The following is a 27,777-nucleotide window of genomic DNA, read 5'->3' on the forward strand; positions in this document are numbered from 1 at the left end:
CCCGCTGCCCCACCGCGCCCGGCGAGCCCGGCGCCCGCAAGGGCCGCGCCGCCGGCCGGCTCTGGCGGCCGCGCTCCCCGGCCCGCCCGGCGACGGCGGCAGCAACAGCAGCGGCGGCGGCGCCGTCGTCCCGTCTCCCCGTCTCCCCACCCCGCGCCGGCGCGACCCGCGGTGGCCGCCGACGCCCCCGCCTCGGCGCGGGGATGCAGCGCGGGGCGGGGGCGGGCGAAGCCGGCGGGGGGTCGGCGCTGCGGGCAGTCGGGTGGGCGGCGGCGCGGCGCCTGCGTGTCTATTAGGAGGTGCGTGGTAGCGATGGCGGCGGTGGGTGAGACTTTTCCTGTCAGCGGATCCGGCTGGTCCTGCCGGCGGGCGGTGGGGCTGCACCCCGCCCCGGCGCTGCGCCGTGCTGCGCCGGGCGGCGGGGAGCGGCGGGCCGCGCCATGGGGCTGCTGGAGCGCCTGCGGAAGGAGTGGTTCATCCTCGGGATCGTGCTGGTCATCGCGGTGGCGCGGCTAGAGCCCGCCGTCGGCGTCAAAGGGGGTGAGTCCGGCCGCTGCCCCGCCGGGGCCGGTTTGCCCCGGCAGCTCGGCGGGCGGTGCGGGGCCATGCGGGGAGCGCCGGCGGGGGCCCCCGGAGCCGCCGCCGAGAGCCCGGGCGCCCTCGGGGGGCCCGGCGGTACTTTGTCAACTCCCGGCGGCCGGCGCTGTCCCCCGCCCGCCACCCGGCGCGTTTCGGTCGTGCGGGCCGGGCCCGGCGCTGCCCGGGGTGGGCCCCGGTGCCGGCGGCAGGGCGGGGAGCGGGCTGCTTTGCTGCTGGGGTGTGGAGGCAGGGGAGAGTCTGCGGGCCTTTCTGCGGGTCCCCGGGCGGAGGGTGCCGGTCGCTTTGCTGCCGGGGACGCTGAGACTTGCTCGGGTGCCCCTCGGCCATCAGGGCATCCGCTCAGAAACTTTGAAACTGGAGTTGGCCAGGGGTGCAGGAGGGCAAGCTGCGGGGTGTAGGGCACAGCCGAATCCGCCGGGCCCTCCTGTGGTCCCTGCACCTCCAGCAGCTCGCCTTCTCTGCTTGTTAATTAGTCGCTGTTTCTCAGGTACCCAGGAAATATTTCAAGGTGTATTCCCGTGTGTATCTTTGCTGGGCACTGTACCAGTTGCTTGAATAATATCCTACTCTTTTTGGATTAGTAGTAATGAAAACTGGATAGCAACTTACTTTGAATGTACTCCTGTTAAACTAAGTAATAACTTCAAGAACTCTGAGATGGGCATAAAGTCATTGCAGTTCAGTGTATGAATGTCTGCCATCTGTGAGCTTCTCGAGAGGTGTAGCTTAATGTATACTGTGTTAAAACCTCAGGTGCTGTATTTCAGCCAGATTATTGTTTTACTTTATAACAACACACTTGTATTTTAAAGATATTTTTTTTTTGTTTCCTCTTACTTCCTCGCGAAAGATGAGGGAAAACAGTGAAAATGATCCTGTGCAAAATGATGTCAAATGCTCACAGTAAACAGATCGGAAGAAAGATCTGTCCTTTTCTAAGCAGTGAGGTCTTGTATGTTTCTTGTAACAAAAGCTGATGAAATATCCAGTGTTATTTTAAAATAAACAGTGGCTTATCTTTAAGTATAAATGCTGGCAGCATCTTCTGGTTAGTTTCCATTGTAACTTCAGTTCCAGATGTTCATGATTTTCAAGAACAAATTAAATTTTATATATATTTTTTTCTATTTGGTCTTTGAAGATTTAAGAAGAGGGATGTAGAACACTTCAACAGAATTCCTTTAGCAATTTCGTTTTATGGGAGGAAGAATCTAGCTGTGCTTTTGTATGCATAGATTTTTTTTTTTTTTTTTTCCCCTTTCTTAACAGAGCTGAAGTTTGAGGCTAGACAACTCCTCACTGAGGAGCCAACCTGTTTCCCCCTCTCTTAGGTTCTGGGAAAAAAGAAAGTGATTTTAAAAAAATGTGGCTCAGAACACTTGCTGTGGCAACTAAGGCTCCAGTACTTCATGGAGTTCAGGGTAGGCAAATTCCTGCTGTGGAAAGGTCCATTCTAACATCTGTGTGCTGTTTTGCATAGGTGAATAAGACCCACATGGAGCTTCTTGCAGGATCCATGCTGTGTCTTCAGCAGACCTTAAAGACAACTTTAAATTGGTAGTATCAGGTGGTTTGTCCCTTTCTGGTTTGATTGTCATGCTAATTGTTTGCAGCAATGTGGGAGATGCTTTTACTAGATAATTTTTCCTCAGCTTACTTCCTGCATGGAAGCACTATGATGGAGCACTTCATTTAATTATCCTGCTGCAAAGAGATGTCAAGCTTTGACATGGTATTGTTCCTGGGACAACTTGCTTGAAAAGTCTTGTAAGCATTCATTGAAACCTGTGAGCACATGTTCCCCAAAGTGGTATCCCTCTTCTGAAGCTACGTGATCTCAGTGTTCATTTTAAAACCAGAAAAAAAAAAAAAAAAAAGAGGTGAGGGTGGGAAATATCAGCATATGAAAAAACCTTAGTTTTTCATCTTCTGGCTGACAAAACCATGCACTGTAATTTGCAGGGCCTTACTGAATGGTATGGATGGTCCAGCATCCATACCAGTGGAACACTGTGCCACAAGTAACAAAGATTTGTGCTGTTGCCACCTTCAGGGCATAAGGCAAGCCCTTTTTGTGTGTTTTCCTATTTGATGAATGAGCCTATTTAGTTCCTTTGTGAAAAGAGCTTTCCTGACCAGTCTTTTGCACAAAGAGATGAAGGGGATCTGTTCTGACCAGAGTTCCCTGTGCTCCATGAACGTGTGGTTGCTCTAGTGGTAGAGGTTTCTCCTGTGTAAAGCAGTTCACGTAGCTCAGTGAAAAACCCTAAAATAGAAAAACTGAGTCCTGGAAGAACCCCTATCTTAGCTGGACTAACTAACCCACTGCCTGTCTGCCCGGTGTGTATGTGCATATACATATATGCTCTAATCTTCTAAAAGATCAGAAAAAGTATATAATTCTATATATAAAAAATACAGTTTTCTGTATTACTATATATATATTTATATAATTTTTCTGGTGTCGTGTCCCCCCCCCCCCGGCTATTCAGTTAATGTGCCATAATTTTGCAACTAGCCATGTGCTTTGTTGCAACTTTAACTCTTGCATTTCCTGGATTATTTTTACCTTATGCTTCATATAGGTTGTTTGGTTTATTTTTTTGTATTTAACACACACTTTTAATGTCTCATCAACAGAGTCCTCTCTGAGAGTAGGATTTGGGTTTAAATGACTTGAGATGCGAATTTGATTAGACTCAGTGTATGATCAAATCCCTCTAATTTAAGGATCATTGACCTTGCTCCAGTGTGACCATCAATGTATCATTCATCTGAGAGAGCAGAAAGGATGTTCTCTTCTGGAGCATCGAGTAAAGGCTTGCTTGTTTGCTGCTGCAGTTTTGCTCGTGACAACTTACTGTCACTTGCAGAGTTAGGATATTACTTTGGTCCTAAGCAGACTGCTAATATTTTCTTCCTAATATAATAACTGGTTGAATGCTTGTGAAAAAATGAGTATATACATTTTGCACTTGGTGGCCTCTGAAGGCAAAGTGTATTAAGAGAATTCATCATTTTTATAGGAGTGTAAAAAGTACTTTATTTTAATCTCCCTGAAAAAAAAGTATATAAATACATACAAATGTAAGCCTTTAATATAGTGGAACCCTTGGAGGTGCAGGCATCTGCCCTTGCTGATCTCACTGCAGCAGCGTGTCTGAAATGTGTTATGGGTGGAATGAACCATTTTGCCACAGCCCTGTTGTGAGGGAATAATGCAGAATTGTATTGCCCAAAGGAAATCATTGCAAGGTATGATTCGGTTTCCTCTGTGCAGGCAGCCAGACAGGGGTGTGTGTTGTGGGGGAAGAAGTGAGAGGTAGATATGTGAATGATATTGATGTCTCTGTGGAGGGAGCAGCTAATATTTTTATTTGAGTGTACGGCTTGAGTTTGCTGATGCTATAGGGATACTCTGATGATAGAATTGTGAAAAATTCCCCATTTTCACATTTCCAGAATTTACCTGTTAGTTCCTGGTGGCCTGTAATCATGGAAGCCGAATTTGTATGACATCATACTTCACTCTTCACTCACTGGTTTGCTTTTATTTAAAAATGAATCGCATGCTTTCTGTAACTTAATAGAAACACCATTGTTTTTATTAGAGACTTTAATGATTAGATTTTCTCCAGGTATTTTTCTAAGTATTCTCATTTACTTTGATGTAATATATGCATATCATTATCTCTGACTGTAGTTCACTTTGTTCTCTATGTCTATATTTTTTTAGGACCCTTGAAACCAGAAATTACCATAACTTACATTGCTGTTTCAGCTATATTCTTTAACAGTGGACTCTCCTTAAAAACTGAGGTACTGTAACTTCTCATTGCTTCATTCGTGTTTTGCTTTAAAAAGTTTTGTGTTGCTTTTGATCAAGTTTGAATGTAATTGGAATATTTAATTACTATGCTGTTGTTGTTGATGCTGGGAGAATGGCTAACAAGAGAAGATAAATATTAGACATTATGGAATAACCCCTCCTTGATTTCAGAAAATTCTTCACAAAGTAATGAACATGATGAGAAGGAGAGTGTTAATAAATTTCACCCATCCATAGAGGGTGGGTTGCTTGACTTTGCAGGGCTTTGACTAAATGGAAGTGCTGAGCACAATTTTGAGACTGGATCTACACCTGGATGTGTCCTAAACCCAAATCAGGGTGAGACTCAGGAGCACTGCCTTCTGTGCCACCCCTTCTGCACCTGGGCTTCCCCACTGCTCCGTTGAGATACAGGCCAGAAAAATGTGCGAATCCTAAGGTAGAACTTTGCAGGGAACTAGGCAGAGAGGGGCTACGTGGAGTCTCCATGCTTCTGTGGGACATGAAGAGAAGGTGTGAGCTCTCTGTGCTCTCTCCTTCATCTCAGCTGCTGGTGTGCTCTCTAAGTAAAACTGTTTAGGCTAGCCACTACAGGATTGATGCAAGCAAAGATCTGGTGGCTTTAAGCTACCACATTGGGTAGGCACAGGAGAGCAGCTAGTATCAACACAAAAGGGTTCCTCTGCAGATGCAAGGCCAATATACAGGTACAAAGTCTTGGCAATCTTTTCCTGTAGGATTTAGTTGTGGACAGGTGGACTTAAGTGCCTACGCTCTGCTGCGTATCACAGACACTGAGGCTGTGTTTGAAATTTTGTGTCACGCATTTTTCAAAGAGGAACAATCTGGGAGTAAGAAGAGATGAAGGGGAGAACCTCTTAGTGATGTGTAAAGGAGGCATGGAGAAAGGAGATGATGGCTACATGCCCAGAAGAGAAGGAGCAACCAGAGTTGAAGTGAAACACTGCATGTCTAGTATCTTGATTCCTTTTATGCTGTTGGCTGTGCTAACAGGTGATGTCATTCGTATGTTGCATGATATTAATGCCTAAAAGAATCATGATGGTATTGTCCAGTTATCTTCTGGGCAAACTGGGATTTGGATGAACAGCATGGATTCAACAAAAAAAAGTTTCTGTACCTGTATCATGGTTATAGTGATAAGGTTTCAAATGGAGGTGGTGTTTGAATTGATGGCAGCCCTCTCCTTCTGTGTCTGCTGCCAGTTCTGGCCCTAGGGCCTCTAGTTCTGCTGGGACACAGTATAAGTGAAGTGAATAACTTAGTCAATTCTGTAGCAGCTATTTAGAGCTGTGTGGTTTTACGGGGAAGTAGGAAGAACTATGTTATCTATTTGCCTGGGACAGTAATTAATCCTAATAAAAGTAGGCTGCGGAGAGGCACTTTCTTCCACAGAGAAGAGGACCCGAAACACAAAGCCTGAGTAGTACTAATGGAGTGGAGCTTTCTGCTTTCAGGGTTAGGAATCTTTGCATGCAGAGAAAAAATATAAGACTTCTTTCCCTTTCACTAGTTTGTATCCTTGAAGCTTTATATTTGTAAAGCAGCTGTGAGTGAGAGTGAAATCAGTGGCGTTATCAAAGTCTTGAATAGATTCTCAATGTGAGTGTACATCTAACTTTTTCCAGTTAAGGTGGCATGACTGACAGGTTCCCGGGCAATGTGTCATGTCCTACTTTGAACTTGCATAACGTGTTTTCAGCTGTGGTTCTAAAAGCAATATATTGATGTAAATGAAGCTTTTACAGGAGCTGATGTTCATGTCCAGGTAGCTGATATCAGATTGTTTTGGAAGCATCAGTTAGGACTGGTGCTGTACGTCCAGCTTTATGTTCCATCAGGAAGCTAAGACTTTTCCGAATTTCTGCCATGGGGGTAGAAGATAAAGAGGAAGAAAAACGTTTCACTCATTGTACCTTGTGCTATTACTTTCTAAAATGTATGTTAAAAACAATCCTAAAATGTGTTAGGGGGCCAGGTCATGATTTTATTAAAACACTTCAGGGCATGTTTTAATTGTTTGAGGCACAACCTAAAGTTGGTACTATTAGTCAGTTAATATATCTGTTTATTGGATTGCAAAGTAAATTGTTTCTGCTTTTGTCTTTATTAGTTCTTGACCTGTGTGTCGGCTGTTCTACCTTGGATAATATATTAGTTAGATCGAAACTGGTGTTTGGTATGCTTTATGAAATGATAAAAAGTTGTGTGTTAATGGAGGACTTCTGATAAATCTGACAAAATTAGAAATAGCTGATGCTCTTTTAAGGTTACACTTCTGGTTTATCTGCTGTGAAAGTGCATGCTCAAAAAAATTTGCTATCATGCATTCCGAAAGCATTTTACAAAATAACTGGCAGCATGCAGGGAGAGCCTGTCTGTGCATGGCCTTGTTACGTTTTCAAATCTAGAGGTGACTGAGGTCCTCTTACATTTGTAGAAATAGTCTGTGTCCAGGAATGACAAGAACATTTGATTCTGCCTTAATATAATACTCTTTCAGTTTTCAGTGACTGGATAGCTTGCTCTTTTAAAGCAAAAACCTCCTGCAGGGCCCCAGAAATTAAATCACATACTTGAGTTATCCGTTTCAGTGAGGAATTTGGCAAGCCACTGAAAACACTGTTTGCTTTGTGTGGGTATTTGCCCAGAGGAGTTCAGCTATGACCATCTAAGCATGGCTGGATGGCAACAGGGACCCACACTGACCAGCGAGAGGCTAGGATAAGCTCTCTAAAGGGTCTGAAATACCGGGAAAGACAAGGTAACCTGTTCTACCTGGTGTGCAGAAACAGAGTCATAACTAGCAGCTTCCAGTAGCTTTTCTGAGACTTCTGCTTTTTTGAGGGCTACAGTGACGGATGTATTTTGGGACAAGCCCTTGTAGATTGCTTAAGAAGGTGAAGGCTGTTTGCCTCAGTGTTTGTTCTGTGATGATACAGTCTAAGGAATAACTATGCTAAAAGGCAATCGCTAGAGACATTTTAAAGACTGGTAATTTAGATCTGCAAAGACCTGTTCCACTAATACAGCGTTCCTCCATGCACTAGGTTGGCTGTGTTGTAATCGCCTTCTTTGCTCCCTGGAAGCTCTAACCAGTCTTTCCCAAGTTTTTGTCTTGGATTTTGCTTTTGAAAGTATCACACAGTTTTCTTCAAATCATCTGTTTTTAAGGCATTTTCCAGTTGTAAAAATATTAAATTAAAAGGGCATTTCTGTATGTGTGATGGTGCCTAGATTGGGGGTGCCTTCGTAGATTGGTCCACTAGGAAATCTGGGGCTGGAGGTGACTTGGCAGGAAAGAAGGAGGAATTAGCAGCTTTGCTGAAAGAAGTCACTTGCTTTCATTTTTCTCAATTGTATTATTTACTTTCAAAACGTACACTTTTATATAGGTATTTCCAGGTATCTTTTCTTCCTGCACAGGATGTGTTTCTACTACTAGACGTTTTATTTTTGCTTTCTTTTTGAGATAAGATTAAATAGTACTACAGTGAAGCTATTCATAACGCCATAGGTACTGTGACAGGTTATGTGTGAAGAAGGCCTATTTTTTCATGCAGAGTGATATTACACTGCTTAAGAGCTTTATTTAAAAAAAATGTTTCATTCAGTTAATCAAGCACTGAATGTAATGATACTTTCTTGGTAAAACTGGATCAAGATCTAAGTTTCAAGTCCATGTTTTGTATAACTTTAAGAATAGGTTATGAACAGATGTGTATTTTTTTTGTGGAAGGTTTTTTTCCCCTCACCTAAAATTGGGAGATAATTTTATTAAGAGAAATAAAGTAATAAGGACACGGTGCTGAATTGCTAGTACTTCCAGGTGTATAACTACATCAGTGTGCATTTGGATCGTCGAAAATGCAGTATTTGATTGTGTTTCATAAATGTTCAACTGTTCTGAAGCTGAGAGAGTGGCATTTGAAGATCGGCTGCTGCATTACTGTGCATGGAAATACACTTTTTTATATTGTTCTTTTTTTTTTTTAATGCATCTGGGGTGTCAGATAGCTGGAGAATCCTAGCAAATTAGGTTTTGAATAAAAGTGCCATCAGTTCTTTTCCTGTTGCATTGTTTACTTGAAGAGAGTGCAAGTTATTTTGAGAGAGAGGAAAAGGAATTTTTCATCTCAATCTAGGAGAGTTGAAATGAGCCGAAATGTACAAGGCTTCTTCCTTGTACTTGAAAACTGTAGAAGATCCTTGGAGTGCCTGAAAAGACAGAAACAGAGAGACACAGAGCTAACTGAAGAGTTTATTGCATAAGGATACTTGATCACTTCTCTGAAGTGTTCTTACACTATTTAAAATTAAATTTTTTTTGTTTGTTTTCTCAGTCTCTAGCGGCATTTTGCACTTTATTTCTCTGAATTTTATGGCTTAGCTGTTGTTAGCTTGTTATGGTCTTGGTATTCTTTCTTTGCTATTCTTCATCAGCCTAATTTTTTTTTCTATGAATTTCCTATCTGTTGATACAGTAATCAAAATCTGCTAGATTACTTTGCTTTTTATATTTGTTAGTCTTTCCTTAAAAAAAACCACCACAAATGATGACTGTTTGTAATGTAAACATTCCTTTTTCATGGTATAAATGAGAATCACAGTTTGTGGCTCTCTTTAGACTAGAAAAACCTGAAATCACGTGGACACTACAAGTTTCCCTTCCTCTTGATATCAGCAGTCAATAAAGTAAACAGGCCGTCAGCATAGTTAACACAGGTTTTGAAGCAGTGACAAAGTGCTAAGGCTGCCTGCTGAAAAGCTACCGTTATGAGAGCTACACTATTATTGAAGTGGTGGACAATTCTTTTGGAAAAATGCCCAGGAGCAGACAGAGCTTTGATGTTGTCTGGATGTACTTCATTATTAAAGAGGAGATCAGATGATCCCTAAAGGTGCCTTTTTGACATGCACTCTCTTTGTATTATAAAGATGATCCTAGTTTTAAAAGCACAAACGTGATCTTACTTCAGCTGTTATGACTGCAACTTCCTCTCTTCTTTTTCTTTTGCAGGAGCTGACAAATGCTTTGATGCATGTGAAACTACACCTTTTTGTCCAGATTTTTACACTTGTGTTCTTCCCAACAGCAATATGGCTCTTTCTTCAGCTATTATCAATCACACCTATAAATGAATGGCTTTTAAAAGGGTATGTTTAAGCATAATGGAGTGAAATATATTTGTAGCTGTCTTCTTAAAGGGCTGCTTATCTTGCAATGGGTATTTTAAGACTTGTATTGTGAATAGATTTTGCTGGTTGTTTTTGTGCTTCAGCACTTTGCTGTCGAAAACACAGTATATGCACAAGATTATCCTTTCAGGAACTTGGTCTCATTTTTCCAAAGTCTGGTTAGTTAGTTTTGTATGTAGGGAGCTTGCAACAGGTTAGCTTTCTCTTTGACAAAACACAGCTGAAGTGGTGTGCTGGGTCTCAAGGACGATGGGGAGGAAAGAAAAAGAATGCTGAAGGAAGAACATAAGTCGGTGAATAAATACTGTGTATGCCACGTACTGGTGTTCCGTTCTGTTTTTAGGCAGTCTGTATTGAGCATCTCTTGCATGTGTCCAGACTGGGGTTCAGTATCTGCTCCTAGCTAAATTATGAAAAAAAAAAAAAAAAAAAAGTAAAGTTTTTGTAGGAGGAGAACTTTGAGATGAGCAGAAGCTAAGCTACCATGAAAACGATGTGTTTTAAATCTTTGGTGTACTCTGCCAATGTGTGCTTCCAAAGCTGCATTGATGGTGCAGTAGTGATAGATGTTATGAAAAAATAAAAAAAAAAAAAAAAGCTTTTTTCAGAATGAAAGGTCAATACCTAGTGCCATGCAGCTATACTGAAATGTTTGAATGCAAAAATCAGTTATTTTAGAAAACTACTTAAAAAAACCCCATTGTTTCTTACTGCTTGGTGAAACGTTGCTTGGGGAGAGTTCCCTGTCTTAAAAGTTTAATGATAAAGCTGCTCATGTTTATGTTTTTACAAGGCCTAAACCTAAAAGAGCATTTTGTTTTGTTTTTAAGAGGCTTCTCCAGGTGTTCCACCAAGTGTGAATTGGTCCAACTGATACTGAGAAGGTGAAATTGAGATGACATCATTTAAAAGTTAGCACTGTTATACTTAACAGGATTAGTACATCAAGGAAATAACAAGGTTGCTATACGATGTCCATTTGCATTTGGCTGTTCACAGTGAAGGTTATTCTTTAAAGTAAAACCATTGTGAAGTTTTTCCTCAGCTAGAACAGAGACGTGATTTTCCAGTGAGGCAAAATTCCCTCCTAATCCATGGGAGTCTCAGTTTCTGAAGTGCAAGGTGCAAGAGATTTTTGTGGGTTTTGTTCCTTGCAACACTTCTCATCCCTTCTTTCTATGACTCTTATGCCACTCCGGTTCTTAGTATTCAAGGGACATGATCTGTTACATGCACAAGTATATGCGTATGTATATACATACACACCTGTGAAACTGTGTGTAAAGCTACATATGTATGTATTTTTTTTCTTAAAAAGAAACACTTGTATGTGTATCTCCCTAAACATGGAGCCTACACCAGCCTCGTTTTTCGTGAAGGTGTGTCTGTGTTTACCAGTGAGCTAGTATACTTCTGTATGTTTCAAGCTGCCTTGCAAGCACTTGTTCCTTGAGTACTACTTCTGTTTCGGCTGTGTTTTATCTTTTAGTGCAGTAACTCTGTTGTATTGAGACTTCATTCAAAGAATGGTCAAATTGAGGAATTTAATGAAGATGGTTTGGGTGTTTTGGTTTGGTTTAGTTTGGGTTTTTTTGTTTTTTGAAAGAGTGCTTTCTTGGTAAGTACTGCTATTCAGGACATGCTCAGAGCAGCAGCCATTGTGTGGCTCTGAAGGCATCCACTGCAAAGAGAGCCTGATGGGAACTGTACCTTCAGTGCTATGCAGGTGCAGAAGATACTGAGCTCTGTCCTAATTCTAGGATAACACATTTTAAAGCAGGTACTCGCATGTCCCTATATGGGTACCTGAAAGGGGAGTGAGGAGCCGATGTGAGGAACTGCCTGTGCTTTGGCCGCTCTGTGTAACCAGAAGTTCATCCTAATGCCCCACAGCTGTAGTTTTTATTCCCTAGAAACACTGAAGTACCCTAATGAAAACAGAGGGGAACAAGACAGACTTTGACAAAGTTACTTCCTCATCACGCATGTTTAGCACAGCTTGTAGTGTGAGCTAGTTGATAGTCCTCACAAAGGCCTGGAAAAATAGACATATGCTCCCAAGGACATGCGGCACCAGGGCAGGTTGGCTGCCCTGGGGACTGTAGTTCTCCACTACTTTCTGCACAAGGTTATGCCTAAAGGGCACAGTCAAGCCCACAGTTAATTTCCTGTCCTGCTTCAGAATGAATGGTAGATTCTCCCATCCTCAATGGTCTGTTTTGTTGTAAATGTTGAGAGGCAGATTCATACGGTACCAGCTTTTCATCTGTATTTCTAGAGTTGGTTTTTTTTCCTCTCTGTCTGGGATGATATTAGGAGGTTTGTTGCTTTGCAATTATTTTGAAATATATAAAATAGAGGAGAAACTGACATCATCCCAAGCATCTTTTAAATTACTTTTTTGTTAGCTGACTAGGTTTTGCATTGATAGCATCCCTTTGAAAAGGAGCATGAAGCAGGTTATTAGTGTTTGCACAGATTCACCTCTTCTGCCACTCTTAGCGTATAGCATTTACAGCACAGGTGGTAAGGCACGAGATGCAAAGATCTGGTACAAGATAGGGCTTTGGTAGTTCCGTATCTAAAATATGTGACTTCTGGCCCTACTACTCAGTTGTCTGTAATGTATCAACAGAACTGGTATTATTTATCACTCTTCAGCAAGTGTTTGGACCCCTGATGTTAGTGCTTACTGCATGGCCTGAACCAGTGGAATGTTTCAGTTTGTTGGTTATCTGTAGTAATCTGTTGACCATTAGAGGAATTTGTTTGTATATTGGTAGTATTGTGTGTAGTTGATACAAAGCAGAAAAAAGTTCACAGGTGCATGTTTCAATACACCTGATTAAAAGTAGTTCCATTTAGTGTGTACCAGTTTTTTTGTAGATTAATATTTTCATATGAAGAATATTTAAAGCCATAGCTTGATAGTGATTTTTATTTTTTTTAATTTCAAATGTATTATTTTAAATTTGAGAGGGTTCACAGAGATTGTATTATTAAACCTTTCCCTTATAGTGTGGAAAATCCCTACCAGCTGAGATGAATGCCTTTGCACACATTTCATACCTCTCTGGATAACTTCGAACTTAATCCCCCCCTTATTAGTGCAGGTGAGAAGTTGAAGGAGCTGGCTGCCAAGAGACTACATAGAAGAGAGATAACAGTATCACAACCAATGTAGGGGATGGACATCAGAATCACCATGTGTTTGTCTGCTGTATATTTTCATATATATTTCCACACTTTTCCGCACCATTTCTTTTTCCTGTATTTCTTTTCTTTTCAATATGAGCTTATCCTGCTAAGTGCTGACAACTCTCTGCTTCCATAGCTTACTTCACTGTAAGCTAAAGGTACTATATACTTCCAAGGTGGTGCTTGGCACTTTGTGATTGGATTTATATAATGCTTACATTGGTTGCCTCTTTCCTTTTCCACAGTGTCTGTAGCTGACAAAGTGAATACCATCATTGTCATTTACCTGTTTCTTCTGTTTAAGCTTTTTGTATATTTGCAGCATATCAGTTGCACTGTAATATGCTCCCTATTGTTTGGATTTAATACTTCTGTTTGCTACAGCTTTTTGACACTGCGTTTCTCACTGACGGGCTAACACAGTTGCAAGTATGAAGTAGTTCACCACTAGTAATTGGTTGTTCTGAACTAGAATACTGTCTCAAACTCCAATACTTGAAAACATATGTAGATTCTATGCTTTTGGGGGTTTCGCAGACTATTTTATTCAATACCTTACTGTTCCTTTTAAGTCAACACAATTTTTCTTCAGAAGCCGTATTTTACTTAGCCTCAAATTTAATTGTAATCTATTTTGGTATGTTCTTGTTGTTTCTAAATACACATTTGATACAACTAATTTTTGTAATAACCAGTTTTTGTGGACTGTCTGAAAACAAAGGAAAGCTCACCACTTTTTTCTTACTTTGCAACAGCATTTACTATATACATTGATTATTTTGCTGCACGAACAATGGAAAAAATGACAGATAATAATAATAGTGTATTTTAGACTTCTAAAATGCAGGAGAAAGCTTTTGATGTTTCGATTAATGGAAGTCAAGTGATTTTACCAAGAAGTGAAAACATGCATAAAAATTAAACATTTGATGGCCTTTTAATGTTCAGGAAATAAAAAGCTTAATTGTGATTTTTTTTTTTAAATTATTTTTTATGTTTTTAAATAGGGATTGATGAAAAACAAAGTGTAGTGGGAACCTGAAATAGTGAGCATGGTTCTTCTTACTCTCCTGCTTAGCAGTAAATGTTTTTATCACTGAACAGCTTTTTCAAGAAAATAGGAGTTTACATCCGTATTTTCTTTTTTTCAAAACACACTACAAACTTTATTACATCAGGACATGTGATGCAGTTATCTTTGATAGATGTGTAGATGTCTTTGTGAATGGTAGATACAGTACTACAGATGGGGAAATGGAGTCACAAAGAGGTTAAGTGTTTGAGTTTTTAAATGGTGACACGACTGTTCACTGTGGTGGTTGGTAAGAGATGGCATAGAAATCCTGCCAGCTGGTGCAGGGCTGTAACTGTAACACAAACCGATTGGGTTGCACAGGTGATAAGATGATTGTTTCTACTCAGCTATTTGGTATTTTAAGGTTTTAGGTTGCATAGTGTTTGCATCATGTGAGGAATGTAACGTTTCTTCTTGTTGTTTTCAGCTTGCAGACAGTAGGCTGCATGCCACCGCCTGTGTCTTCAGCAGTAATTTTAACCAAAGCTGTTGGTGGAAATGAGGTGAGTTTTTTCATTTTGCTTTTGAAAGCTTTTTTTAAACAGAAGTTCAAACAAATATTTATTTGTGATGAACTCATGTGGCAAAACACTGACTGCAGTGTGATGCTATTGTGGTTTGTAAAAGATTCTAGAATTAAAGCTTGGGTATTGTGTTGGTGTCAAACAAGGGAAATAGTGATATGTTATCTGCTGGCATTGGTCAAACTGAAAGCAGCTCAGTTTTCTGAGGTGATAGAAAGGTTTCTGATAGAAATTGGTGTTAGGAGATTGCTGCTTGTTGCTGCACTGCAGTTCCTAACCGTATAACGTTTGTATGCTGTGTGCTGATCTCAGATCATTAGCTTTGTGGTGAAGATCTGCCCTTGCAGTGATTGTTTGGATGGTGTTTAGTATTAAGAGGCCCTATAGTAGGAGTTCCTCAAGCTTGAAGCTGCAAGTGTAGCAAGTGAGATGATGGAGACACAAACATTAATTTAAATCTAATATTGTTATTTGAGACTGCATGAAATGAAAATTCTGGGAACGTGGAGTTCTCTGACAGTGATGCAATGCAAAGTTCTCAACAGATAGGAAATGCCAGAATTGGAGTTGTTTGTGCAAACTCAGTTTGGTCACGTTATATTTCTGCCTTAAAATGGCATATGCTGATGTCATTTCAGACTCTATCCACAAAACACTTGTTGTTTTCAGGAAGACCAGGTAGACAGCATTTAGGAAATTAATCCAGATGAGCTAATTAATGAGGTTCTTTCCTTTAGATCTGCTTCCTCGTAACTGCTGAAGGTGGATGAGACCTACTAGATGAGGAAGGGAGAGAATAACACTAAAAGAGATTGGTTTTAAAGCTAGGGCTATTGGGATGCTGTTCTCGAGGGTTAGAGCCAAATCTTAATTCAGCCATAGAGCTCCTGTGTGAGGTTGGGTGAGTCACTTCAACCACATTTTTTAAGTGTGGCCATTAGTTGTGTACTTCCCATTTTCTGAGTTCAGACTCTTGGGACCAATTAATGTCAGCTTTGAAAACACATGATAGCACTGAAATAGATTGAAGTTGTACTTTGTACTGACGAAGTGCTGTTTAATTGCTCTATCCTCTGAAGAGAGACCCAAAGCATCTCAAGTCAAGCATCTCTAATTACAGGCAATCCTGATGCACATCACTGTCTCCCAGTTTGCTACCTGAAAGCAAGAATCGTAAAATTGTGTGATGGAGGTACTGTGGAGTAATTAGTGTAAGGAAATAATTCAAGTACAACAGATCAGTGATCAACAGAGATCAGTGATTCAGTGATCAACAGAGAAATGAGAAGTTTTCTAGTTATGGTTCTAGATGTAGGTGCTGCAAATTATACAAAGATGCCACATAGCGAACAGTGAGGACAAAATGAAGTATTGAATGAGTGCTCATTCAGTGTTAGCACTGTCTGTCCTATCCTTACAACAAGGAAAAGATCCTCTGGGAAAAAATAAGGTGTGATTGGTTAGTTGAAGGCAATATCATACAGCATTTGTGTGCACAAGTGAGAGGGGTACTTTAGTTTCTTGACCATTAGAGTTCACTTTTTTTATGGTAGTATTCTTCTGGGGTGGTGGTGGTGTGTGTATTTTATACCAGCTGAAAACCAGAAACTTTCTATCGTGAGGCTTGTGTAAGCAATTGTATAAATCACTGACAAAGTAAGCTTGAACCTCTAATTCTTACGTACCAAACCGGTGTTGGAGGAACGTAAAAATGTACCTTGTTAGTGATTTTTACAGATAGTTGCTGAGAGCGGAGACAGAGTGAATCAAGAATTGGGTCTTGGGAACTGAGAATTCTCAGTCAGACTCTAGGAAGGTATGCAAAAGAGAAACACCCTTTAAACGCACTGAGTGTAGACAAAGTGTGTGGCAAATTTATTGCCAAACTTGAGCAAGTTTCCAATGCAAACATATTTTTGGAATTTGATGCTTCTCTGTCATTCAGACTATTGTTATTTTTTCTTCTGAAGAACACTAAATCACATCCCTCATGCTAGGGGAGAAGACCCTCTCACATCTCTCCTCGCCAAATTTCACCTAAGCTGTTATTGATATATTTCTCTTTCTGACATGAGCAGAACAAAACATTTTTTCCCATTTTAATTTAAATCCATTCTGATATATGAAGAATTTAAACCTGGGAGTCAACTGGAAATATAAGTGATTGTACTGTGAGAGCATTTGTTCATAATAATGTCCCTTAAACTGCTTTTGCCTCGTCAAGCATGTGTCCCTTACCTAGAGAAATTGATTTGTCTGAGGGTGTGTCTACACTGCATAATGTAATATGAAGATAAATGAGCTTGCTCAGAAGCAATGTAGTTAGGAAGCTCCACATGAACTAATTAGTCTGAGAAGTGTCCTGCTGCTGTAGAGTACAGGCGCACCCTCAATAAGTGCTCTGAAGACCTCTTTGGATTTCTTGAAACACAGCACATGAGAGCTGTGGTAGTTGGCTGTGTTATGACAGTATAGAGGGTTTTAGGTTTTCTTTATCTAAGTAGAAGTGACTGTTGAATGACAGTTTGGACTTGGGTTATTCTCAAAGAAATATCGGGCACTATGGCATGGTAGAAGTAGTACTCACCTGGGGCTGAGGAAACATGGATTCTGGTTTTAGCTCTGTCAACCTGTTGGGTAAAACAGAGTGGGGTATCATGTCTCTGGGGTTAGCAGTAATGGATGATGGCAACTTTGTGAAGTGTTTGAAGATCAGTGCTGAAAACCCTTATGTAAGAGTTATATTTTATTGTTCTGGGACAGGGTGATTAAGTATTTGGTCAAGTGCTTAGAAAGAGAGTCTACATCATTAGAAGCTACTTGGATGGGGTATTTTGCTGCATATTAATTGGAAAATTTGGTTGTGAGATGATAAAAGGAAGACATTTTTGTTAATCTTACAAGGATCTGTTTTTTTAATTGATATATGCCTGAGGGCACAAAATAAAATGTTCTGCTTTTGTTGGCTAAGGAGGGTGTGGTCACCAAAGCTGATACTAAGAATTCTGATTAAACTGTGTTCATCATTGAAAAAGTTAATGTTCTGGGATTGTAAATACAAATCCGGGTAAGCTGAAAATCTTCATTATTTAACTGTCAGTGTTTAAGAGCGACTATACAATCTACCAGTGTTTGTTTTCCTGATGGTTTAAACACATGGTATATCAAAAAAGTGCATCTAAGCTTTAAGTCCTCTTGATCTGTGTATAAGAATACAACAGCTGAACAGTTACTCAAGAGTGCAAACGTAAAATTGTCCAAAGCAAAAATAAATCTTCCTTCTTCCTATACATGGTTTGATCACCAACCCTGTGATCTATACTGCTTTCAAATTTCTAGTCTTAGCAGGTGTTAATGTGCCTTCCAAACTCTACCACGTTAGCCATTTGTATTACTTGGCGGTATGCCTGGTAGATGAGCAGGTGGGGGCTGTTTTGGTGGTTGGGACATTCCAGAGGAAATAAATCTTTATCAAAAGCCCTTTGTCAGGAGTAGCCTTCCATTAATAAGGGAATACAATCAAGCCAGTTAGCACCTTTGCTTGCTGTAGCTGTGGCATTATGGTGGGGAGAAGCATTATATTTGGAATCCAAAAGGCTTCCAAGTCTTTTGGTGTTTGAGGGTGAAAATTAACATCTTCACTTAGCTCTGATGTGTGAGTAGTTTGGTGGCTTGTTTTAGGGGACTGGAAGGAGCCTTCTTCACAAGTCATAGGGGCTATAGGGGGGAAAAGATCTCTGGAGCTTTATAAGAAAGAAATGGAAAGACAGCAAAGAGATAATTAGGCTGAAAACCAGTAGCAGATTTTGTAGGTGTATTGGTTTTTTTCGCTGTAATCAATAGAGGTGAAATCCAGTGTTGGAGTTAGCAGAGTGGAAGAACAAAAGATTCTAGCTGCAAAGAAGATAATGGAGTGACTAGTTCACTGTCAGTACTGCTTGTTACATGAGACTTAAGACAGACTTTTCCAATCTCATTTCCTTACATATCACCATTGGTGGCAGTGGCAGCAGCAGAGGCGTTTAGCTGTTCAAGACACTGTTTCTGTACCGCTTCAGAATAGCTTGTGTACTAGTAGTGATGTAGGTACCGTGTTTTGAAAATGTCTGATATGTGGCGTTGTAAGATACTTACCTGTGCTTGTTGGAAGATGATGTGGTGGAGATTAACATTTCTGTCCAAAGATCTGCCTATATAATTCAGACTAGCTAGGAGCTAGTATCATTCTATCCAGAGAGGTGTTGGCAAATGAGAGATGTTAGCGGTGGGGTGGAAAACTCTCTGTCCTCTCTGAAAATCTTGGCTTTTGGAGGAGAGGAAGATGATTTATGGCTATTCTGTCTTTTGTTTTGGTGGAAGTAGCTGTTCTTAACGTGGTGAGCAGAAATACAACTTGTCTAGTAGGGCTACAAATTCGCACCTATTGACTCTGTGACCCCTTCTTAGATTTCTTCAACTCCTCTCCCTGGTCTCTGTATGATGTGTGCTTTGTTCTCTCAGCTGTCTTTCAACTCTCGTTTCTTCTCTCTGTTTCTCCCTCTTCATCCTGATTTTCCGTCATTCCTCTTGTGCTCTCTTCCTGTATGATGTTACTTTCATTAACCCTGCAAACAACTTCCTAAACCAGCCTATTCCTAGCTTTTGTCGCAAAAACATTTAGTTCATTAGCAAAGCCAGTTTCAAGTACTGAATTTAATTTGTTGCATATGAAGCCCTATATGAACAAAAAGATGTTCATATGTACGCTGGCAAAAAATAAGGAGGGATCACCATGAGAAATCAAAATCTAATTTTTAATTTGGTGATATCTTCTCAATTACTTAGTTGTTTCTGTCATCAGTAACACTTATGAAGTCTCTTGATTTGTGACGAGGACAGCCCATGTAGTTAAAAAAATAGGAATGAAAACCAGAAGGCTTCACCTTTGTTCTTTGCTCTTGTTGAGCTGTGAAAGGTTAGGATTTTAATGACAGTATAGTGTCTGACAGCACGGAAGGCTTTTTTGTGTCATTTTTTTTAAAAAGTTGTGTAGTTTCAGTGAAATTATAAAACCCATTTCTTTAAGAGTCTGCTTCTAACTATCCATTTCTGCAAGAGAGAGACAAATAAATATGTCAGCATTTCAAGGTGCTGTAAAGACAAACCTATTAAAAGCTCAGAGATCCTCAGACAGAAATGCTGTAGAGATGCCAGATATTACTGCAAAGTATTCAGACAGCAAATGTCGTACTATCTTTAAGAATCAAAGTAATGAAGAAAAGAGATTGAAAATTAGATCTATAAGTCTATTATCAGTTTGGGAGAAAAAACAATTTGCGATGACTTTTATGGCAGCTTAATGACTTATTTTTGAAACGTGTAACATAACAGGCAAGAGCTGTGATGGAATTGTGCAGATAAATCATGGCAGACAGTTCATTTTATTGAAGAATACTTTGGCTATTTTGCTATCTCATACACAACAAAACCATTGAGCGTTTTTTGTGCAGTTAAGCTGTAGCTTGTACAAAACCTAATCAAGGTGCTGTTTTATTGTTTTGCAACTTTCATGTGGATCTGCTATGCCTTTTGTAAAACAAGGTGTTGCATATGCAAGATGATTTTGAAATATAAAATAGACTATAATGAAGAAAGCTAGAAGAAAGCTTATTTACAAAATAAGATATAAAGTAAAGAAAGAGTTCTAGTATTGATTTTTAGATTTTTTTTTTTTTTTTTGAAGCAGATGTAGAACATAAAACAGAATATAAATTTGCAGGGTCCACAGCTAGCCTTTGTGGAAAAGAATCAAGGGAGAGTAGTAACATTTTGCCGACAAATTATATGCAATAGTTTTAACTGATATTTTAAAATAAAGAGCATATGAGTACTTACTGAGAAATGAACACTGGAAAATTCCTCTGTTTGTGACTGGTGGGTTTTTTTAAGTAAAAACAAAAAAGTGAACCCTAACACTACTGTAAAGTCACAGGAAAGATATTGATTTCTCTAAAAATATCTGAAGTTCTTTGAACTGTGTATACATGTACGTTAACCTTTTAAAAAACAAAATAAAATGAATAAAAAGAAGTACAAACTCTAATGGTTCGTGATTCATACACTGATGCACCAGTGTACCAAGAGTGTTTACCCTTGGAAGGTAACACATGAACATTATGAAACAAAATTGTTTAAGATCTTCAAATAAACTATATGTGTCATGATGTTTAGTTGTCTTCTATCATATAGTTTTTTCTTCTCTGAATGTCAGTCGAGATTTACAGTAGTGCTGTCTAAAATTTGATTTCCAAATTGCACTTAAAATATTTGTATTTTTAGGTTTTGTTTTTGGAAGGGTAAGTCGTTTCATTCTATTGTTTTAAAATTTGATACTGTAAAAGGAAAAAGCCTATAGTGAAAATGTGGGGGGGGGTGTTTTTTTTTATTTCCTAAGTAATAAATTTTGTCTGCCCATACAGATTAAATAGCTCTAAATGAAAATGTAACTAATTCTACCATTAGATACTACACTAAAGTCTCTGGGAAATGTATGTGAGTGTCAGAGGACAAATTTAGGGAAAATGTCTGTACTTCACATGTACAAATACAAAGAATTAACTGTGTCAGCATAAGCCTTGTATGTACATAGGAGCTGTTGTGCTATTAAATTCACCCACTCTATTCTAGTATTACAGTCTAATTTTTTATGTATCCTAAGAGTTTACTTTTCTTTTATCATTACTGTGCTTTGAGCAGATGGTTTTTATTGAACTATTTATTGACACTCAGGGTTTTTTCCTTCCCTGAGTGGTGAGTGCATTTTATATCCATCAATGCATAGGAGTAGCCCAAATTATTACTTACAATATGAATTTCATTGCTATAATGTGTCCCAGTCATGCAGCTCCATTAGATATCTCTAGAGTTCCTCATCGTCTTCTCAAATCTTCTATAACCCAAAGCAATTGTGGAATCTTCTGGTTTTTTTTTCCTCTCTCACTGTTCTCCTTTCATTTATCACTAGTAGTTCTAATACAGATCCGCTACTAAAACTCTTTGGAATGGAAGGGATTTTCAAAGGCATTCAGCTCTGCTCTTAATTCAGTTGAAGCAAATTCAGGCTAACAGTGAGGCTTCTGAAATCCCCATATTCGAGCACTTCACCTCCAAACTGCTTACTTAGTATGTACGAAGTTTCAGATTCTCCCAACACCTTTGAAAAGCAGCTCATTCACTAACCTAAGGTGTCAGTGGTTGAGTTAGACTTGTGATAAAAGATTTGATTTTGTCCCTGGTTGCCAGTACCTCTAACTCAGGGTCTTTATTATGGCTCATAAGGTGTCCGGTGACACTCCTGGGAGTATAAGAAATTAGGGAAGTGCAAGAAAATATACTAAATCTCTCAACTGCACAACTTTATGTACTCTAAGATGTATGACACAGAACTTGCAGCCTTGTGCATGTTCAGCCTTTCCAAATCTGGGGTGCTTGTAGCAGCTCTGCCATAATCTAAAAAGTTGTAAAATTGCCTGTTTAAATTGTACTGAACTGCTTGGGCTGTGGCTGGAAACTACCTGGAATCATCATAGCCTTGTGTTTTTACAGCTGTGTTTGCCCAACTGTCCTAGATCTGACTTTGTAACAAGAGTGTTTTCAGAGGCTTTGCTGTTGCTATTCTACAGTGCTTGGCTGGGGAGATCAGTTTTTTGTCTGCTATGGGACATTCAGTGACCCTGAAAGCTGTTTGTGGCATAAAGAAGCCAGGACAGAAGAATAGTCTCGCGCTTATGCTTGACAAAAATGGCCTTTTAAAGCAAGGTGGTTTTGTATTTGTCTTGGTCTGCAGGTTAGTTCAGTGTAAAATTATAGTGTGCAAGAGCTTCCTTTATTTAGCAGGGAGTGCTGTATGAAATGCATTGCCTATGCAAAGCAAGCATTTTTAACTGTTTGAACAAATCAGTAATACTTCTATGAAAATATTTGCAGAGAGTGGGGTCTACTACCCCCCGAAAATTCAGCTTCTGTAGTCTTTGCTGTTTAATCTTTATGGGCGTTTGAAAGAGAGATTGCAGATACTTTACTAGCGAGGGAAGTGTGTTACCCGCTCTCCCTACCTCAGTCTTTGAAAGGAAAGGCTATCTTTTGGAGAGCAGTGAAGACTGGAAATATTCTGCAGGTGACAGCTTCAAGAAGTTACAAGTGATTTGTTTGCAGTGGAGTGTTTTATGCAGTCTTAATTCCATTGAATGCCTGCATGATGCCAGCATTCACTGTATAAGGGTCATTTTCTAATGGCTTGCTTTTGGCAGAGCAGTGCAGTTGTTTGCTGGCACTGAAACCCAGTGACACGCTGGGTGCTGGTTCTGCTGTCCCTCACCTGTTGGCTTACAAAGCAAGCGCTAACTTAATATTAATTTCAATAGCAAGTGAAGTGTTTAATCATTGCATATGTTACGATTGGTGTTAAATCACTGATACAGCAGAACAGAAACTATTCAGCTTTGTCTGTTGTTTGTAGGTGCTTTATTTTCTACCATGAACAATAAAGATGGTTCCTTTGACATGTGTTCCACCTGTTTCTGTGGACCTGGACCCTCTTGCATGAAGGGATACTACTGCAAATGGTTTAGCATGGCTGTTGGTGGCCCCAGTGTTGTGACTGGGAATGAAAACATGCATTTATAAAACTAGCAAAAGCTAATATGCAACACTATTGATTGTCAAAAATGGAATTAATTCAGTATTTCATTGTAAAAAGAACATTTGGAATGATAATGTGTAAAGCATTGCTAGCACTTTGAAATCTGAAAAACACCTTTTACATATGACTGTTTGCAGCTCACTGCAGATAAATAAAAATTAAACATGTCTATTCAGAAGACAAAATGCCCTTTAGGGGTATCTTTAGTGGATTTAGGCAAGGATAGCATTACTGTTCTTGAAATGTGCAAGTTCTGAATGCTGGCTTGTAAAGAGATAACGTTACATTGTTTCTCCTTTCTTAAATTTGTCCTTTGTGTGTTGAAATCAAAACTTCAGAGTATTTCACTTGGGAAAGTTTTTGTTTCTATCCAAGCACATTTTTATTCGGTATGAATATATTTGCTTAGTGGCTAGTAATAATATATAGGAAAGAAAGCAATCAGGCTTGCAAATTCAATATTTCTATAATTTGTTTTCTTTAGCTCTCTTTTTGGGTGTGCAATATTAAGTCCTGATTTGTAGAAATCATAGCTGTAAAACACGAAGCAGGATTTTCAGTTAAAATTACTATTATCTTTAAATTTCATTCTTTTTCAAGGAAATTAAATTGATTTTATTATCCTTTTTTCAGCATTGTGATTATGAAAACATGGTGAAGGTTTTTGTCTTTTAAATTGTTTGTCAAATGATTATTCAATACATGTTAAGAAAAAGTATCTTATGTTCTCTGAGGAAAACCTCATCTACATGGAGAGAGAACAAATTTCTAGATTCCTTTATTTATACAAAAATAAAAAAGCCCAAATTTATTTAGAATGTTTTCATAGAACTCTTATGAGAAGATAGGATATTTTAGAAGCGTTTCCAGTTTGTATTTTTCTGTTAAACTGACTTTTTGATCATTTGTTAATTAGACCATTTGGCAAAAAATGTGGAGAGCAGTAGAGCAGCAAATTTTCTGTGATTTCAAAGCATTATTTAGGCTCCAGTTTCTGGAAAATATTGGCCCTACTATGAAGTCTGAAAACAGCAAGCTGCTGGTAAACTGTTTCTGGACGTGTTGAAGAAAAGCCACATGCCTCCTGGGAACCCTTTTTCAGACGTGCAGTCCCCACAGCGAGGTGCTTTCCTGCCCAGCTAGGATTTTTGCAAGTGTTCCCTTGTGCATATGGCCTTTTCTCTCTGAAATCCACTACTTCTGCTGCCACTTCTAAATTAACAAGGATGGAGGGGAGACACCACCACTTGGTGTAGCTGTAGCAGAGACTTAAACTCTTGTACTCACATGGGAAGCCCATATGAGAAGATGGTAGTGTTTAGGAAATTTGAGGGGCAGGAGACTGGCAAAGGAGCGGTAGTGCGTTCACTCTACTATAGGTGCCCTGAAAGCACAACAGCCCCTGATTATTCATCTGTGTGATGGGGGAGAAGAAGTTTTACCATTAAATATAATCTTTGCCAACCCATTCAGTACCTCATCATAGATATCCCTGCCACAAGCCGCATTTCCAGACCGTTTGCTTTTCTGGCATTTTGGGTCCCTTCGCCACCCTCAGCCTGACCTCTCAAGGTCTGCGCTGGCTGCCTCCGAATGCTGCCCTACCTCAGGCCCTCCTACGCATCCCCAGGGAGTTAGCACCAACTGCCTGGCCGCTCTGCGAGACAGTGCGAGGCAGAGGCGAAGTGGGAACTGGTGGGAGCCACGGTCGTGCTTGGCAGTATGTTATCATTCATTGATGTGCACTTAACACTGTGTGAGGCAGTAGCTATGTACTTTTTGAGTAGGGCTGCAAGCCAGTGCTTGAATTTAAGGTAAATAATGTTTCTGAAGGAATTTTCCCGAAGATTCAGGGGAACAAAAAAACTTGCCTTATATTGAGGTGAATACAGTAGTTCTGACTTCATCTGTTTATTTTTGATAATAAAGGGATGTTTAGTAAGAAATACATGAGCAAACAAAGAAGCTAGTGCACTGTTTATCAGCAAAGAAGTCAGCAGCTGTAGACGAACTAGGTAGTCTAATGCAGCAATGCTGGTAATTATGTGGCACATAGACTAAAGAGAATATTACTGTGTTTGAACTGAATTGTGTTTGAGCTGGTAAGTCCAGAGCAACAGTATATTTCCTGAATTAGTTTGCCAATTTACGTATATTACTTCCATGAAATTTTGAAACTCCCTGTTCTAGCAGGTATTGTGGATTATTGCAGCAAGATTCCCAAAATCTTGAATTTCTAGTGTGTGGATGACTTTGCTTAGCTAGATCTTTTTGTTGTTATTTTTGTAATGTTCTAAATTAATTTTGTTCGTTAATATTGTTGCAAAATGTCTGTAATGTATATGGGGATGTATACTTTGATACATACTGTGTGAGTGTTTCAGCCCCAACTGCATATCCAAAACCTTTTAAAAGGAAATCTCAATGAGCCCCATGGGGCAAAGTAAATTATTACATGTGGTGAACTCTTAAGTCATAGACCAAGGTCATGGCAGTGAGAGTGTATTTCAAAAAGGTTTTATCTGTGCTTGGAAAGCAAATGAAATCTCTCATCATTAACTTTAGAATTATAGTTATAAGAGGATTTTCGCTAGAGGTGAAAGATCAAGTTCATGGCGGACATAATGGAGTCTGAAAAGTTATTTCTCAGACATGAAACATTCACTGAGGTTTTCACATTATCGATGGGGAGTTTACAGCCTCCAATCCGGATACTGAAGATCAGAGTCATTGTAATTATTGCTATCTATGGCGGCTTTATTTCAACCTTTTTAGATGGGAAAATAAATGCTCTTTTTTTGTAGTATTGTAAAGACTTTTAGAAAAATTTCTTAGCTTTTCAGCTGTGTCAGTCTCTGTCGTAGCATACAGGCAATACCTTCCTTAGTTAATAACAGTAATCCTTCTATAGAAATATAATTTAGTAAACCTGAATGATCTTCAGTCCCTAACGAATTAATGAAAGCACATGTGCATGCAGTGATATGGTGTCTCTGTCCTTATTTGTTGATAGTTCACATAAACCAGAAAGAACGAACATTGAAGGGAAACAGGGCAGAAAAGCATAAGTAGAACTAAGGTTTTTAGTGACCCAGACTATTATCCTGTCAGTGGAAGTGGATATTCATTTGTCTGTTTATTCGGCAGACTTTTACATTTTGCTACACTTTGCGTGTGTGCATGCATGCATTTCAGTGGTACCGATGAAATATGCTCAATAGTAGAGAGTCTGAAATCTGTGCCTGCATCTTGGGAATGATTTTGCAAATATCCCTGCCAATAACAGCACTCACTTGTTTGCAGAGTTTACAGTGCTCAATCTGTTTGCTTGTAGAAGTGTTGAAATTTGCCAGTGATGTGCTGCGTTTAAAAGTAGACTATTAAACAACTGTCATGGTTAAACCCCAGTCAGCAACTCAGCACCACGCAGCCGCTTTCCCCCCCCCCCGCAGTGGGGTGAGGAGGAAAGGGAAAAAAAAAGTAAAACTCGTGGGTTGAGATAAGAACAGTTTAATAACTAAAGTAAAATATAATACTAACAATAGTAATAATGAAATGTAGTAATAATAATAATAGTAAAGAAAAGGAATATAACAAAAAAAAAAAGGAGGGGGGGAAGGAAAAAAACCCCCAGTGATGCACAACACAATTGCTCACCACCCGCTGACCAATGCCTGAGCCGTGATCCACGCCTCCCAGCCAACTGCCCCCTATTTATATACTGGGCATGACGTTCCATGGTATGGAATACCCCTTTGGCTAGTTCAGGTCAGCTGCCCCGGCTCTGCTCCCTCCCAGCTTCTTGCACACCTGCTTGCTGGCAGAGCATGGGAAACTGAAAAGTCCTTAACTTAGGATAAGCGCTACTTAGCAACAACTAAAACATCAGAGTGTTATCAACATCATTCTCACACTAAATCCAAAACACAGCACTGTACCAGCTACTAAGAAGAAAGTTAACTCTGTCCCAGCTGAAACCAGGACAACAACCATCAGCAAAAATGAATCCCTTCATATTTGTGCTTTCACTGTCATGAAGGTTATTACATTTACAGGAAAGTTTCAGCTGTTGTGATTTTATTCGGAAGAGTCAGTCCTGTTTTCATGCCATTTCACTTCTAGGTAAAATCTAAGGTTTTGATGTTTTGTTTTCTTAACTCCTTCCATCTACTTAAAGAAGAGGTTTTTGTTAAAAGGTGCATTTCTTCCCCGAGTTACAACTACAAATAACAAGTACATATATATTTTTGGTAAGTGATACTTTAATTTCTTTGAAAATGTAAAAAATATAAATAATTCTACAGTAAGAAGATTTTTATAACTGGAACTAGAGAAAGTCAGCTCTAAGAGTGGCTATCAGGTTTTATTCTACTTAAGCAAAGTACTTTGTTTCAAAGTGAATGTGTTTTTAGGGAAACTTTTCATATATTCAATTTATGTGTTTTCTTAAAAGTTCTATGAGAAGAGGGAGCATAAGCTGGATTGATAGGTTACCTGTAAGTCAAGAAATGACAACGTTAAAGTTGGACATAAAATCTCAGTTCTGATCTATGGATGTGTTTTATGCTTCTGTTTTAAAATGGCATGTGATCATGCAATTTAGAAAATATATCCTATAACATTTTTTTTCTCTACTGTTAATGTCATATGT

The 27,777-nt window shown here is 39.5% G+C and overlaps 1 protein-coding gene across 5 annotated transcripts in view; it reads left to right on the forward strand.

The window, feature by feature from the left end:
• The first annotated feature begins 425 nt into the window (after window positions 1-425).
• SLC10A7 (solute carrier family 10 member 7) overlaps window positions 426-27,777 on the forward strand; it is a 154,860-nt gene continuing 127,508 nt past the window's right edge. For 4 of the 5 annotated variants that reach the window (XM_050896301.1, XM_050896302.1, XM_050896303.1 and 1 more), the window contains exons 1-4: window positions 426-540; window positions 4,337-4,419; window positions 9,471-9,607; window positions 14,350-14,425. In XM_050896301.1, coding sequence (XP_050752258.1) covers window positions 441-540; window positions 4,337-4,419; window positions 9,471-9,607; window positions 14,350-14,425 — 396 coding nt within the window. In that variant the 5' untranslated portion in view covers window positions 426-440. The remainder of the gene's footprint in view (window positions 541-4,336; window positions 4,420-9,470; window positions 9,608-14,349; window positions 14,426-27,777) is intronic. The other variant, XM_050896305.1, reaches the window with a different exon arrangement.

Source organism: Gymnogyps californianus, chromosome 4 (genome assembly GCF_018139145.2).
Source record: "Gymnogyps californianus isolate 813 chromosome 4, ASM1813914v2, whole genome shotgun sequence".
Taxonomy (NCBI): Eukaryota; Metazoa; Chordata; class Aves; order Accipitriformes; family Cathartidae; genus Gymnogyps; species Gymnogyps californianus.